Source organism: Nothobranchius furzeri, chromosome 9, assembly GCF_043380555.1.
Source record: "Nothobranchius furzeri strain GRZ-AD chromosome 9, NfurGRZ-RIMD1, whole genome shotgun sequence".
Taxonomy (NCBI): domain Eukaryota; kingdom Metazoa; phylum Chordata; class Actinopteri; order Cyprinodontiformes; family Nothobranchiidae; genus Nothobranchius; species Nothobranchius furzeri.
The window spans coordinates 46,816,884-46,833,634 of NC_091749.1; the positions used below are offsets into that span (position 1 = coordinate 46,816,884).

The 16,751-nt window shown below is 37.8% G+C and overlaps 2 protein-coding genes and 1 long non-coding RNA gene across 4 annotated transcripts in view; 1 reads left to right on the forward strand and 2 right to left on the reverse strand.

Moving 5' to 3' along the window:
• Nucleotides 1-1,491: 1,491 nt before the first annotated feature.
• LOC107381792 (transmembrane protein 138) lies at nucleotides 1,492-4,316 on the reverse strand. The gene is made up of 4 exons (XM_015953677.3): nucleotides 4,049-4,316; nucleotides 3,720-3,891; nucleotides 3,393-3,468; nucleotides 1,492-1,627 (listed from the first exon to the last, which is right to left on the reverse strand). Exons 1-4 carry the CDS (start codon nucleotides 4,174-4,176, stop codon nucleotides 1,515-1,517), a joined length of 489 nt encoding a protein of 162 aa, XP_015809163.1. The 5' UTR covers nucleotides 4,177-4,316; the 3' UTR covers nucleotides 1,492-1,514.
• Nucleotides 4,317-8,540: 4,224 nt separating this feature from the next.
• Nucleotides 8,541-16,751, forward strand: part of LOC107381793 (CD151 antigen) — a 36,046-nt gene continuing 27,835 nt past the window's right edge. Inside the window, exon 1 of the mRNA XM_015953678.3 lies at nucleotides 8,541-8,720. The gene's annotated coding sequence lies outside the window, so the exon portion shown is untranslated. The remainder of the gene's footprint in view (nucleotides 8,721-16,751) is intronic.
• LOC139071793 (uncharacterized) lies at nucleotides 13,416-14,847 on the reverse strand. Of its 2 annotated transcripts, XR_011521612.1 has the most exons (4): nucleotides 14,749-14,847; nucleotides 14,296-14,386; nucleotides 13,975-14,155; nucleotides 13,416-13,639 (listed from the first exon to the last, which is right to left on the reverse strand). It is a non-coding gene; the product is annotated as an uncharacterized lncRNA (long non-coding RNA). The 2 variants fall into 2 exon arrangements; XR_011521611.1 differs by lacking the exon at nucleotides 14,749-14,847 and having other exon boundaries at nucleotides 14,296-14,499.

The window sequence follows — 16,751 nt, forward strand, 5'->3', positions numbered from 1 at the left end:
TTTTATTTTGAAAATGCAGCAACATAATAAACAACAAATACAATAGTAAAAACTCAAAACATTGTAAAAGAAAGTGTTGGGAGTGCTCTATAAACACAAAAAGCATTTCAAAGTTTTCACAGCATTTTATATTTAAATAGTTTTGACATTTGAGGGACAGGTGGACTTCTGACAGGTATAAAGCTTTTCACATAATTACACATTGTTGTATTTTATCATATGGGTGAAAGGTGGTTGTGAATATTTATTTAATACCAGATTATGACTTTTATTTGGATGTTACCAATATATCATCTCAGGTTTGCAATGTCAGCTAAAAGTTTTTTTTATATTGTTTACTATTTTGGCACAGTCCAAGTCCAAAAGAAAATATCATTGTGGATTATCTTCAGGATCTGTTCTTTTTAATGTGTATCGGGCCTCGCTTTATGTGTTTATTACTTTTCTTCAACTTGTTAAAGCATAAACAAGATTTCAAACATCAGTTTTTTTTTCTTTATCTTAAAAAAATGCAGCATAATAAAATGATGAAACATGTTTTAATTCTAAAACCATATTGAATAGTTTATGAAACTTCAGTTTATGAAACAAAATTTCTGGGGGTTATCCTAGACCATAATATTAGCTGGAAACCACATATTAAATATATACAAACACAATTGGCAAAGAGCATTGGTGTTTTGGGTAAAATAAAGCTTTTACTGAATCAAGAATCATTGTATATTCTGTTTTCATCACTAGTAATGCCATACTTGAATTACTGTGTGGAAGTTTGGGGAAACACATACCTGAGTAATCTACAATCACTATCCATACTGCAAAAAGGAGCAGTAAGTATAGTATGTAATGTGGGATATAGGGAACACACAACAACACTGCTTTTAAAATGACAAGTGTTAAAATTTATTGATCTGATGAAGTTTAAAACCGCAGTAATCGTGTTTAAGGCAAGAAATAAATTACTTCCATGTAATATACAGAAAATGTTTAATGATAAAGACAATGGGTACAATTTAAGAGGGGCATTAAACTTAAAAAAAAACAGGGAGTTCGGACAACAAAGAGGAGTATGTGTACAACAATATGTGGGATTGAATTATGGAACAATTTGAGTGAAGATTAGAAAAAATGTGTAAAAGTACATCAATTTAAGAAGAGCTACAAAAAACATCTTTTGGATAATTATGTTGATGAGCTGGGTTAAATAGAATTATACAAGAAGTTGATTGTTGAGTATGTTTAATCTATTAGTTCTCTGTATTATTGTTATTTTTATATAGATATATTTCTTAATTTTTAAATTTTGTTTTTGAGATAAGTTGAATAAGAATAAGTGAGAAGGGGGTAGGAATGTACAAGTTTTACTTCTAACTGCTCCTTTTCGGACTTTATTATTTGATTGCTTTTGTGTCGAGTTGTGTCGTATAAAAAAAAATATATTTTTTTTGACGTTAGTTAAAAATAAAGTACAAGTCAAGTCAAGTTTGTGGAATCTGGACTCTGCTGCAGTGAGGTCACTGTCTGACCCGAGCAAAGACTTCTTGCAGCCACGGAGAATCCTCATAGAGACGGGGGTCGCCCAGATACTCTGAGGTCCGCTTGTAGAAGTAGTGGTACAGCACAGAAGCTACAAAAAGTGCAGTAAAATACATTATTACTACATGGAAAATTTCAACCTTCTGAATTTTCATTTGTCAAACAATCTGTAGTATTTAGTGTTTTTAAACAATCTGTAGTATTTAGTGTTTTTAAACAATCTGTAGTATTTAGTGTTTTTAAACAATCTGTAGTATTTAGTGTTTTTACTAAATAGTAGTTCTATCTGTCATTGTGTCATGGGTTCTAATGAGAAGGGTTACCCTACATATACAGAGGTGATGAAATTGGAAATTGTGGTTAATTTAAGTCAAATTGTAAAATAGAAAAAATAAATAAATACTGTCAATAAGTCACATCTATGTCTAGACCAGCCTTGTTAACAAAACAGAAATGTGTAGTGGGTAAATGGGTAAAGGATCACCTGCTGCTAACAACAACAACCCAGACAATAAAGCCTCTTATCCACTCCTAATGAGCTTATAGCAGTATTATATCACAACCACTGTGTGTGTGTGTGTGTGTGTGTGTGTGTGTGTGTGTGTGTGTGTGTGTGTGTGTGTGTGTGTGTGTGTGTGTGTGTGTGTGTGTGTGTGTGTGTGTACTATTTATGTCACTGAACAGCATAGTGACAGCACTGTCACTATGCTGGATCCTCATGTCAGTTCTCTTGTTCGCTCTTCCTTCTTCCATCTCAGGAACATTGATAAGCTGAGCCCCATTCTGTCCCGCTCTGAACTTGAGACAGTTATCCACACCTTCATCTCCTCACTCTTAGACTACTGCAACTCTCTTTTCACGTGTCTGTGCAGAACCTCCCTGAACCGTCTACATACCTGTGCTCGGCTTCTGACCAAGTCCTCCAAACACACCCGCATCACCCCGCTTCTCCTCCAGCTTCACTGGCTGCCAGTCAACTTCAGGGTTAATTTCAAGATCCTGGTTCTGGTCTATAGGGCCTTATATGGACAAGCACAATCTTACATTGGTGATCTTCTTAGTCCCTACACCCCCAGCAGGTCCCTGAGGTCCAGTGACCAAATCCTACTGGTTGTGCAGCGCACCAGGCTAAAGACCAAAGGTGACAGACATTTGCTGCTGTGGCCCCCAGACTCTGGACCTCTCTCCCCCTGAGTCTGAGATCAGTGGACTCAGTGGTCTCCTTCAAAAAGCAGCTGAAGACTCACTTGTTCAAGCTGGCTTTGGTGTGATCTTCATCACCCTCCCCTTGTTCTGCTCTTTCTACTGACTCTGCCTTTCTTGGAATCCACTGATCAACTAGTTCTTATTCATTTTCTCTTTCCCTTTCCTTACATTTTTTAATCACAATGTTTTACGTTTCCCAATTTTATACTCTTTTAAAATCAAATTAAAATCAATTTTATTTTTACTTTTGTTCTTGTGAAGCGCCTCGTGATTTTTATTTTGAAAGGCGTTATGTAAAAGATTTTTGTTTCGTCAACACTGAAATGTCAGTTCATGCATCATCATTTTCCTTCTCTAAAGAGAATAATTATAAAACTGAGGAGTAGCACTCATTTCCTAGTTTATTGTAAATATATTTTTATTTAGGAGGAAAGCCTTTTTTGTGTGGCAGTAACTTTTGAGTCAGTTGGTCCCTCCTCCCTCGTGGTTCTGTTTGAATCTGAACCGAGGCTGCATCAAATATAAAATTCAATTTCAATGATTATTATAACATTAAAAACTCCTGTGAACTAGAGACAAATGGCCATCCTGACTTGTGTTTGTCTGACACTTTCCTGTTTTGTTCTGAATGAATGAAAACGTCGTCACACCTGATCTTTGGAACACAAACAGCACCTGAAGCCCATCTGTCCAGACAAATCGGTTGGTTCTCAGCCAGCGCAGACTCTGAAAAAAAAGAAGATATAATTCAATAATAAAAACTAAACTAATTGAAAAGTCTGCAATCAATTAAAATTAACTGCCCTGTAATAAAGATGGTTCTCACCTACTTAATTCTACATCTTTTCCTGTTTATTTTGTTTTTCTAATTTCCTTTCATTGTACTTTTAGGTGTCTATAAAGTACTTTTTATGATTTTACGTAACTATGCAAAGTAAGACGAGTTAAAATAAAAATGTATAGAACACACTACGTACCACCAGCCAAGAGTGAAGAATGATGCTGAAGGTCAGGTAGAGAGCAGAGAGCATTAGCAGGGCTCTGAAACGCTCCAGCAGAACGGCAACCAGGCCAACCTGGAACACGTAGGTGTTAAACAGCATCAGCAGAATGATGACCAGGTTAAACAAGATGCCAATATCCTGGATGCTGTTGAAGAAAAGGATGGATAAGCTGCATAATTCAATGCATTCTGGACAAACAGCCAGTATTTTATGTGAAAATAAAACCAATTTGCCATTTTGAATTGCTTCCACTCAAGCTAAAGAAGACAAAAAGTTGTTGAAAGTGATCAAGTTTAACTTACATGAAAAGCACCAGCTGGACAGCCGGCTCCATCCTCAGCAGTTCACTGAACGAGTTGACAAACAGGTCGAAGGAGAGCAGGCTGAGCTGAATCAGAAGCACCAGGGAGTAGTTGCTGGTATGCAGCATCTCCGGCCCGAAGGCTGGGTGCCCCGTTGGATTGTGGTTCCACTGTGGATCCAAAGCTACGCCACACGCTCAGTCACACTACAGAGAAACATTAACCTGAGCACAACAGGTTTGACTGTTTGGGTGCCTCAGTGAGGCACTCAGACTCCCCCGATTTCCCAAATGCAGGTCAAGTGTGGGTGGTTCATTTTGTCCAGATAGGTTTTGTTTATTTTGTACGAAATGAAGCTCTCTCCAAAAAAGAAGCAGAGGCTGGTTCAAGGATGACCTGCTGAGAAGATGGAGATGCCAACATGTTAGTGTTGATGTTTATAGTTCCTGTATCAACATAAAGCAATCTGTGGATGTTCACGTCGAAACAGGTAGTCCATCATTTTTCCAGTTAATGCAGCAGAAACCCTGTGCAGAGAGAAAATAAATGCATTAGTGCTCTGCTGCACGTTTTTATTTTATTTTAGACTTAACCAGAAAATTCTAAATTGTGTCTCAGTGTTTGATTTTTAAATCAGTTTTTCTAACTGAGCAAGATGTTTTTTTGCTAAAATTAGCATCCTATTCTAAACTAAAACACATTAGATCAGATTAACTCCAGTACTTGAAATTATTATATGTTGTTTAAATTTGACTTCAGGACAAATTCACTACAATTTTGCAGAGTGCAGTGGATCTATGGTTTGCCCATTTTGGCCTCTAGCAAACAGGAAGCGTTACACTGACCCCTACTGGTTCCTCGTATGAGCGCATATTTATCTCAGCATGACAGGTGTGAGAAAGATTAAGGCTTCTTCTAAACACTGTCTCATCAACCAGAAGCCTACTTATTCTTGCAAGCTGTCTCACTCACAGTCTAGGTTAGTGAGCCTACCTGATTCTTGTTCTATTAATGCATGTAAACAAAAAGAAAACACAACAATATTTTATCTGAAACTTCTTTTTCAAGAGTTTCTATATCTATGAAATTATATAAGAGAAAAACAAAAATAAATATGTGCATATTTTGTAATAAAATTTTTAATTTAGGGCTGCCTAGTAAAACTTGAACATATTTTCATGCTCATGTGCTCTTACTGTAATTACTAGAACTGCAAACCTTGCATCACTTTAGTGACTGCCAAACGATTAGATGTTTTACATTTAAATTAGTACAATTCTACAGTTTGCTGTATCATAATAACAGATATTATTGTCAAACTGATGTCAAAAGACAAACCTGTGAGTATGGGCTCATTTCAAAGGCTGAAGATTCTTTCTCCAAATGGTGCATGTGGCCACGAACAACAGTGAGCTGCAGACTGACAGATTGTGTCCTTCCAGCAGCTTTTATCCCTTCTGCTCTCTAATAGACTCGCAAGAGATTTGTGTGGTGATGGGCTGTTCATATAGAAGCCAGTAACAACATCTGATGTTAAAATGATGTGTAATCGAGGTGCTGGGTTTCAAAACTTTAGTCAGTTAAAGGTGTTGCAGTGTTCTCTAGTGTAAACCAATGCCTTATGAGTCATTTTAAAAAAAGCTATGATGCTCCTGTTCTGAGATGCAGAAAACAGTAATGAGCAGGATTACTCATTATTATCAATATGCACACACTGCACTTCTGATTGGCTAACAGAACGTGTTTGGCCATGTTGCAAAGTCACTAAAATACTCTCCACCCTCTCTCCTCACTGCAAAAGAAAGAAAAAAAAAGCCTTCCTGTGGGCAGGCTCGAGCCAAGATGAGCGAGGCTCAAGCGTGAGAGTCCCTGATGCTGACGTTTTGGACTTGTTGCATGTGAAGTCACTGGTGGTGTCTTAAAACTACTTTAAAGAGCAAGTCACCCTCAAATCAATATTTTCCCCTTGATAAACTATATAAACAAGTGTCTAATTGTGCTGTAGACACATGTAGTCAATAATTTGGCACTTTCTTGCATTTTATGTGAAATTAAAATTTTCTGCCTAAAATTGTCATTGTTGTGCCGTCTTCGGGTAAAAACTCTGCACTGCTTTTGAATTTAAATCTGCCATTGCTATTGGCTAAGAGGTACACTATGACATTAGCTGGTACATTATGATGTCACAATGTCGTTGTGAGTCTGTGTATTTCTTAGCGACTCCGCCTCTCTCGGTCTGCCAGGCAACAGCATTTGTTACATTTTTCAAACATGAAGTGGGAGTTGAGTAAGACTCTGGTAGGGGGTGACTTGCTCTTTAACTACTATGGGTTCATCACGTGTGAGAAGACCTTGGTGGCTCAGTGACATGACAAAGTGTACAGGTTGATTGAATAAGGTGTTTTAGAGTTGTGATTTTTACTGTATTTGAGTTTGTGGGATGCACTTACAGTATAAGAAAAGAGGGAGTTATTGTGTTCTGACACTGGGTGGCAGTAGATCGCTGTATGTATACACTGAGGTGGAGAGGGGAGTTTCTTAGAAGTGCTGCTAGATGAATGTCAGATGTACATTAGGTCCTGTTTATTAAAGTTCCAGATGGATAAAACTTCTCCCTGCTACTTTCTACCAACTACAAAACATAAAGTGTTGCCTTGAGTTTGAGATGAATCACACACAATAAAAGTACAGCAGTCTTTCACTGAAATCTGTCATGTGTTTCAAACATCTAGACAACTACCTTTTATTATAATTGGTTGGATTAATTCTTTGATGCAATGAAATCATGACATTTTTATTAAACAGACTTAAATAGTACAGTGGTCCTTCGCGGTTCAACTTTTGCTCAAAGGTTTGAACTTTGAGAGTGTTTAAACAAGAGAGAAAGTGTTAATGCATGTTTGAGAAAAGTGTATAAAGTGTGTATTGATGGGTTTTACAGCCTTAAAACATTGTGGCCATGCGCTGGAATTAGTTTGTCTGCAGAGAAGAAGAGCACATACCGTACCACAGCTGGAGCGCATTAGTAATGTCACTACTGCATTTTTATGTACAGGAGAAGACGCGAGTCTCTACAACGTGACAACGAGACGCTGGAGTCAGTGTGTGCAAATAAAACTGTTGAGAAATGGACATTCTGGTGTGTTTTTGAGTGTGACCCCAACAACATAGCTGCCCACACTACAAACCTCTGATAATTGTGAAAAATGAAGCCGACTACTTTGAGGATTTTGCCTATTTGCAATTTATTTTTTTTAGAATTTAATTCACTATAAATGAGGGACAACTGTATTATCATTTACTTTTTACAACCCAAATAATGTTCTCAAATGCATTAAGAAAAAAATTATTAAACCCAATTATTTATCTGATAAGGCACTCCTGTTAGCAGAGGACCAGTTCAGATAGGCTAATTACTTCATGACTGCAGTTAAAACATTGACAACAGAGTGCAGAGCTGATTTACATGGTACAAATGGTAAATGACCTGCATTTGATATAGCACCTTCTAGAGTCCTGGAACCCCCCCAAGGCGCTTTACAACACAATTTGTCATTCACACACACCTTCTCACGCTGAGCTACGATGTAGCCAAGGCTGCTGAGCACTGGCGCCAGCGGTCCTTCCGACCACCACCAGTAAACAAGGGGGGTTAAGTGTCTTGCCCAAGGACACAATGACAGCGACAAACTGAGTGGGCTCTAACCTGCAACCTTCCGATTACTGGGCGAGCACTTAAATCTTGTGCCACCATCACCCAAGGGATGTTCTGTAAATTTGTCCCCTTTTAACATACCGTGTTAACATCAATCCTGGTCCTGATTTGATTATGTTTGTCATCAACAGGCTTCCGTGGAACTTCAGGACATGCTGGAGAAGTAATTGAGACATTTTGAATCAGATGAAAAATAGCTGAATGAAACATGCAGGATAGTAGGAGATCCCTGTCTGGTGTTGCTTGTGTCTTTAAAAGTACAATAGTCTAATTTGATTTTGAACAAGAATCTAACTGTTTTTGGTGAAGCACCAAAAATTGATGATTGGAATCAGTTAATATTCAGTGTGATCAGCTGATCTGAATCCCAACAATCTGTTGTTTTCTAAGTCTGTGATACACAAATCAGCAAAAGAGAAAACAAAGGAATTGGAAACCTTTCCTGGTACTAAAACACTCCATTGCTAAATCTTATTCAGTCTAGCAACAACCAATCAGTCATGTGTAAATTATTATTATTAGAATCATGATTTTAAGTTAATTAGAACAGAAAATGCAAATACAATTAAACAAAAACCAAAACAAAACAAAAAAAAAATAAAATAAAACAAAACGCAGGTGCTGTTCAGTAAAGGTCCCCCAAACCTTCATCAGTTAGATTTAAATAGCATTTAATGTGATGACTTTAGCTATGAGCTCTCGTTTTAAGAGAGAACATTCCTTCCTGGATTGCACCGAAGTCAAAGCGTCGCCTCGGGATATGAAAGCCGCCTGCCATGCAAGGTGGCCCTAGGGTGGAGTCAGCAGCAGGCTCCAGCCTCCTCTACAGGCTTTTCTTTTCCCCTCCCTCTTCAGCTTCACTCTCTATTTATGACCAGTGGGAAGTGGAATCAAAACAGGCGACATTTGCTAACATTTCCGACAAGTTTCATCCACCTGTATCGGTAGAAGCAGCAGGTAAGTGAAAACAGGAAGTGTTGAATGTTAGCTCGTCACTGCGGACAAAACCAGCTCCTGCCACCGACCTTGGCGAAGCGAATAAGCGGCCGAAAGCTTTAAAGCTGAACATAAAAGCTTATTATTTACAGAAGATGTTTTCAGGCTGTAAAAAGTTGGTCTTGTTGATTAAAAACTATATTTTCCGAGTTACAGCCGCAGCTTGTCCTCTAACCTTAGCGCTAGCTCGCGGTGCTATAGGCTGCAAACACCAGATGTTTACACACGTTTGGACTTTTAAGTAGGATAATTAAATAAAAGATAAATTTTCATGATTTTAAGTGTTCAAAAGCTGTGAGAGGATGTTCCTTTACGGTGATTTTTTTCCAGATTTACATATAGTAAGACAGATATATAAAGAAAATGTTGCCTTACATGTTAATATTCGTTTTGTCATGTGAAAGCAAAACGATTCACATTCATTGTATTTCTCAATGACTGTATTTGCAAATAATGCCATTATATGTCTGTATTCTGTGTTTTATAAACATCAAATGTTTACTATGTTAATTATTATCTAATCTATGTATGCTGATAAAGAACCAGGATTATGCTATAATTCACATTGCTTCAGTGATCAATGTCACTTTTAAGTCCTGATTTCTAGGATGTAGAGGGGAGCGATTTTTGGTATCTCACCCCAAATATTGATTGTAACTTTGTTTGAGATGACAAATCACATTTATTTAAATACCTCCAATATAGATTTGCAGTAGTAAGAGTAGAAACTTAACTCTTGTGCAAGAGTACAAGAGCTTCACTCAGCTTTTCAAAAGTAGTTAAAGTATTTAATATAATCTCACTCATATTGGCACACCCAGTTTACTTTGAGTAAAAGGCAAAAGTAAAAGAAACCCATTCGCCTCTTAAAGTGAATCCATCAAAAGCAGTTTTTCATCTCACACACTTTACTCAGCAGTTCCTTATTTCATTTTGGAAAGCAAAAGGCCAGTTTGGGAGTCATGTCTTGTTTGTATTTAATTAACAGGACTTTCAGCGGCAGATGGCCAGCAGACAGACGCCAGACGTTCACCGTCATCTAAACTGACGTAGCGTATGTGGGGGTGGGGTAGGAGAAAATGAGTAGGAGAATGCAAGTTTGGGCTTGACTGTCAAGTTTCCCAAGAAAATTGTGGGTTTAAAAAAAAGGGGATGTGTTCACCTGAGCTAACACAAAGGTAGCATGTGTTGCTTTGTTTTGAGATCTATACATCATCCTTAAACCTGAGTGGAGTCATTACAGTGAGACTGCTGTCAAAAACATTTAGCGTGATTTAAAAAATGACCATATTCTGTTTGAAAGTTGTGAACCCATATCTAAACGCCTCTCTCTTTTGGAGAATTTGCTTTTAGAAATGTTGAGGGTTGGCCCTAGACACCTGAGACATGGGTGATTAAGTCGAACCTTTGCCCGACTCTCAACCCACACTCATCTCTAGTCATGGACCTGTGCAATAGTAATAACTGTGTTTACTGACACTATTGCTCTCTTGGTATGAATCGGTTTTGCCGCATTGCAATAAGTTGTTTAGCTGATTTTGGTTTTTCACTGTTAGTTGGACAAATAAATGAAAAAGCAAACAAACAAACAAACAAGCTTTTAATTTTTTTATAAGACTTAAAAAATTACAGAATGAGACACTAATCAGGTTGTAAGAAAGAGTTTAGCTGATAAAGCTAAAGTTGAACTGACACAAATGACTTGATTTTAATAAAACCATTGCTTTTGCATTCTTTCATACAAACTTAAGAGCCAAACATCATGAGCAATAACTTATTTGTAATTGAATAAAGATGTAGTTTCAATGTTTTAAATAGAGCTTGAAACGAATTTGGATGGCAGAGGACACAAAGAGTGCATTCAATACTGAAGTTCCCATCTTTCCAGTCTCAAAAATGCAGTGTGCAACCAGTGACTTATACTGAAACATGTTCTAGGGATATTTATTAATTTAAAAAAGGCTTTTGATACAGTTAATCATAAAATGTTACTTGAAAAGGTAGAGAGGTATGGGATTAGGGGTGTAGTGTTGAGCTGGTTGACAAGCTATCTACAACACAGGAGACAGTTTGTGAAATTTGGAGAATGTTCATCTACATGGTTGGACATTGTTTGTGGAGTACCACAGGGGTCTGTGTTGGGTCCAAAATTATTTTTATTATATATTAATGATTTGAGTAATGTAACAAATACACTGACATTTGTTTTGTTTGCCGATGATACCACTATTTTCTGTGCAGGAGATAATATTAGCGATTTAGAAAGGATGGTCCAAATTGAAATGTGCATCATTAAAGAGTGGTTTATTGAAAATAAGCTTACATTAAATATAGCAAAAACAAAATGTATGTTGTTTGGTATGGCTAATAAAACTGAAGTTAAGCTGCAAATAGACGGATGTGAAATTGAGCAAGTAACAGAACATAAGTTCCTTGGAATAGTAATTGATAATAAATTAAGATGGAAACCACAAATTAAACATGTATATAATAAGGTTGCGAGAAGCATCTACATTATGAATAAAGCTCGGCAGTACTTGGATTATAAATCACTCCATGTCCTTTATTATTCATTGATTTATCCCTATCTTATTTACTGTGTAGAGGTATGGGGTAGCACTTATAAAACATCTATTGTACCCTTGTCTATCATACAGAAAAGAGCCCTGAGAGTCGTTCACAATGTTAGATTTAGAGAACACACTAATCCGTTATTTATATATTCTAAAATACTAAAATTTAAAGATTTAGTTCAGCTATATACAGCGACATTCATGTTTAAAGTGCATAGGAAATTATTACCAAACAAATTATTAATGCTATTTATAAAACCAGATAACCTATATAATTTCAGATACAAACTTAACTTTAGGCATACATATTTTAGAACAACAATAAAGTCATTTTGTATTTCTGTTACGGGTGTAGGAGTATGGAATAAGCTAAGTGAGGATCTAAAGGAAAGTCTCCCATTGCATAAGTTTAAAGAGAAGTATAAAAAAATTATACTAATCAATTACATAGAGGAGGAGGAAAAGTTGTAAGGGTGTTGCATTTGATTGTAATTGTCTATTGTTGGTGAACTGGGAGCTGTGAACATGGCGGGGGGGGGGGGGGGGGGGGTTGAAACATGAGAAAATGTAAATTTGGTTTGTGTGATTGAGGATAAAACATGTTATAGGAAAATGGCAATGACACTCAGTTTAGGGAAAATATATATATATTTTTTGTTTTGTCTTTCTTGAAATTTGATTTGGGGGGGGATTATATAAGCTACCAGAGCTTCGTTTCCTTCCCATTGAACATGTTCTACATGTGCATATGTATATATATATATATATATATATATATATATATATATATATATATATATATATATATATATATATATATATATATATATATATATGCATATACATATGTGTGGTAGGGATGCACCGATCAGGTTTTTTGCTGCCGATACCGATATCAAAGAATGCTGATCACCGATACCGATCACCGATACCGATCACGTGGATTGGCCAGAAATTTTCTACAACATTATAATGAGTGCTACAAACTACATAATCTGGGAATAAAGGAAATGTAACCTAATCTAAAATGGTCTGTATTAGGGTTGTCACGGTGTGAAAATTTAAAGAGCGGGTCAATTGAGCCTCGGAGTCCTTCTCCACCCACGTATCAATTTTAAAAAATGCAACATTAGTAGGCGTTGCCTGGAGGACCGAGAGGGCGGAGCCGCGGCAGTGACGAAGACGATGGCTAACTAGACGAAGCTAGCTCCCTTCACTCTGAGCAGTTGATAGAAGTGGAGGACGTTTCTCCCCCTCCTTACAGACACTCGAGAAGAAAGGGACCAAGTCTATTTGGAGGAGACAAGCGGACCTGAGTCTTATTGTTTTGAGCTTGTGAGTTGCCTGAAACTCCCAGAACCGACCCAACAGAATCACCTCTGAAAGGTAAGTAGCCGTTAGCCATAGCATTGGATTAGCTGCAGGGTTTGTCTCCACGGCCCCAAAAAGCTAGTATTCAGCATGTTTTAGAGGTTTATCTGCTTCAGCACACCTGGTTTTAATCAGCAACAAATAGCTGAGCTGCTTAACAGCTAATCTAACCTGTTAAAGCAGGAAAATCCACTGAAACATGCTGGATAGCTCTCCGGTAGCCCTGGGCTCAAGGTACAGTCTGCTGCATATAAAGTTATGAAAATACCCCATGAGAAAATTATTCTGTAATGTGTTCAGCCCACTAAAACTGCCCTGATTTCTTTATTTATTTACTAATAACAGCTGCTCTCTCGGTTCTAGGTCCTCTGGTGTCTGCAGCTGGTCTCTGGTGTCTGCAGCTGGTCTCCTCTGCTGGTGTCCTCAGGATCAGGAACTTCCAGAAGAATGTGCCTTTCAATGACTCTTTCCCCCTTATTTGTTATATTAATTAAATAAATCTCAATTTATATATTTCCTGTTTTTGTTCATGTCCATAAATACTTAAACATGCTTGAAATTAGAACGAGCTTTTAACAGTGAGGTGCTAGTTTAATTAATCACAATAGCTAGTTAAACATGCAACAAAAATGTGATATTCAATGTAATTTATAAATATCCATTAAAATATCAAAACTGGAATCTAAATGAGATATTTGGCAGCACAAAAAACTTGTCAAACACAATATTTATTATAATAATTGTAGGCAGACAGGAGACAGAGCTGATGGAGGTTCTCAGTCATCGAAGGAAGGCTGAAGGCTTTCCAGGAACAGGAGATGTGGTGTTGTCTCTTCTCTCTCTATTCTGCCAGATGAGCTGATAGGTTACAGGTGTGTGAGGACATCCTCATGCTGTCATAACCAGATGACAGGAGTTATCAGGTGATCAGCCAGGCTAATGAGATGCAGAAAGAAAACAAATTCAGGACAGTGTACAACATGTGGTGTTGCTCACCTTATGTGCTCTTATAGAATATTAATGTGTGCATGCCTCATGGTGTAGAGTCCATATTTTGCTGAATGTCCTGCAATAATGCAGGTTATTAGTTAATTTACTTTTGATAGCAAAAACAAAATATTTAATGTAAAAGTTATTTTCCAGGAGAATCAGCTCACACGTCACCACCAAGTGTCACGGGCAGAATCAGTAGCCTCCGTCATGATGTAATCACATACTTATTTAATTGTTAATATCTTAAAAATTCTGAAATGTTTTAATTTTTTTTTTACCTTGAACAGTTCACTGAGCTTGCACTGTCACTGAGGTGGAAGCTGGAATCAACAGCAGACACCTCACACCTTGGTCTTTTCAGGGGGTCTGGACGCTCTGGGACCTTCTGGAAGATGAATTTTCATCATGGTCCCCGTGGGTCACCAGACACACTGCGGCTGTGAACTCCATTCTGGCTGGCTATGTAAAAACAAAGAAGCAGCACATTTATAAATGTTTAAAAGAGCATAAAATCACGTGTAAAAATAATCTGTAAAACAAATTAAAACTAGAAGGTGATAATAAAATGTTTGCATAGAAGATTATTAAAAATAATTCACCTTTGCTACAGGGAAGGTTTCACATCAGCCTGGACAAGTACATTCATGCAGCTAAATCAGTCTGACAGCCAGTGTCTTGGGTAGATTTAGCCTGAAAAAAAAAAATAGAAGCACATTGTTGTTGGAGTTTATAGTCAGATAATATACAAAAGAATCTCCTATATAGGCGCTTTATAACATTCCTAGTGTGTGATCGTTGTTATAACGTAAAAGTCAGTCACATATGATGTGGAGAGCCTGAAATGCGACCTCCTGAACAGAATTCCTCACAGAACCGGGTCACAAGCTGGATTTCACGCTGTAATGCTGTCAACAAGTGCTGCGTCAGTTAGAGTCACTGTTGCAGAATTGCCGACTGACTAGCTAAAGGAAGTGAACCACGTCTCTCAGACTTTGCATTTAGGTAGGGAATTGTCTTTAGAAGATGTTAAAACGTTTATTTAGCTGACTCACCTCAGACTGGAGCCCGCCGTGGTGGGGGAGCAGAGTCGGTGGGCTGCATCTAAATCGCGGAAGAGCCACGGTGGGCACAGCCTCCCTCTTCAAACGGAGACGTGCAGAATCGCGGGTAAAATGCCCACAGAGTCACCGCAACCATACTACACTACACCTACTCACCAATACTAAGACGATATGGAACACTAAACCCGAAATACTTTCCCAATTACACTAACAGCCAAACACTAACTAAACTATAATATACAACAGCCAAGCTAACACTAAATAAGTATTTATAACACTAAAAGATATGCTAAAGACTAGGATATGCTAATGCTATATGCTAATGCTGAACTACCGCTGACCTCCTACACTCGCTTGCAAATCCAACTCCCACTCGCCACAGGGCGTGGCCGAGACGCTCGTTGCTTTTATAACTTTGGCACGGAGCTGCTACGTAGTACTCTACTGGTTTACGTAGTACTTTACTCTTTAGCCATTGGCTAAAATTTATTCAAAATGACTCAAATTCTATGTTTTCAGCTGAAGGTGGCGCATTACTGTGGTTTTTAGACAGAATTTTTAATTTTTAAAGAAAATGCACCAAAATGCTAAAATAAAGAATGCACACATTTAAAACACTATTAGACACTCATTTATACAGTTCATCAGCAAAAAAAAGTTAATTTAGACGTTACTTGCTCTTTAAGCTCACGGTTATTGTGACCAAAATTACCACGGTTTTCGGTATTATCGCGGTATTTTTTTTAAACTTGCTACATTTTCACACAATTAAATAAACCCTGTATGTCAGGAAATATTGTCCTCAGTTTGTGTCTAAATTTTGCCTAAAATGTGTTATTTTGTAATTATGTTGTTTATTTGTTTACATTTTTCCCCTTTAGTCTTTAAAATACCAATATTTGCCCATAACTTCTTATTTTATGTCTGTTTGATGTCATCATTTAAAACATATTAGATCAGATGATACTCAGTACTCAAGTAGCCTTCTAATCAGATACTTTTTTTTACCCTTACTTGAGCAATCCGTATATCAGGAGAATATTGTCCTCGGTTTGTGTCCTTCCAGTGAGCGTTGCAGATGTGGGAAAATGTCATCAGGCAGTAATCATTGTTAAATTCATAATTATTCTCGGAGAGAGACCAACTCTTATCTGCCCCTGGGAGCCCCGTAATGCATAGCGTCATTTCAACATGGGGGTGTCCGCGACACGGTTTATATGCAGGTAGCGGCGCTGCGGCTGCTTTATATAGCGACTCTTTGCATTCTCCCTCAACACAAATCCTCGGATCACGCATTTTAGCTAAAACGCTAACGTTAGCTTGCCTTGCGTTGACTGTAGAGTTGTGGGTGATGGTCACACAGATGTGTCATGAGATTTGAAGCGTTGCTGCCTTTCACACACACTTTTCTGCTCGTGCTGCAAACAGGATAGCCGTCCGTCTTCTATAAACTCCCTGGGCATTCTTCAAATATCTAAAATATGCCCGTACTTCCGACTTTGTCTTCTTTGAGGGATAATAAATGTCCTCCTGAGCGCTGCCGTCTCCTCCTTTGACCATTATTTCAGCTTTAGCTTCAAGAAAGTTTTGTTGTAAACAATAAAGCGCGCATGTGCCGCCGGCAACTTCAGCCGATGATACGGTGGCTGGTAAGGGTCACCGCGCCTACACCGCAGCCACGGTAATCCACCAAGATAATATAGTTTTTTAAAAAACAAGAAGGTTATTATTATTGTCAACTTTTTTACCGGGGTTTACCGCTACACTGGTTACCGTGACAACCCTACCTGATCAGTTTGCTTTGATCTATTTTGAAAATTCCGATCAAAACCGATAGGGGCGCTATCGGCCGATTACGATCAAATGCCGATCCATCGGTGCATCCCTAATGTGTGGGTTTCTTTTTGGATACTTTTTGAATGCTTTGGGTTGTCTATTGATTTGCATGCATGTTCAATAAAGAAAGAAAGAAAGAAAGAAAGAAAGAAAGAAAG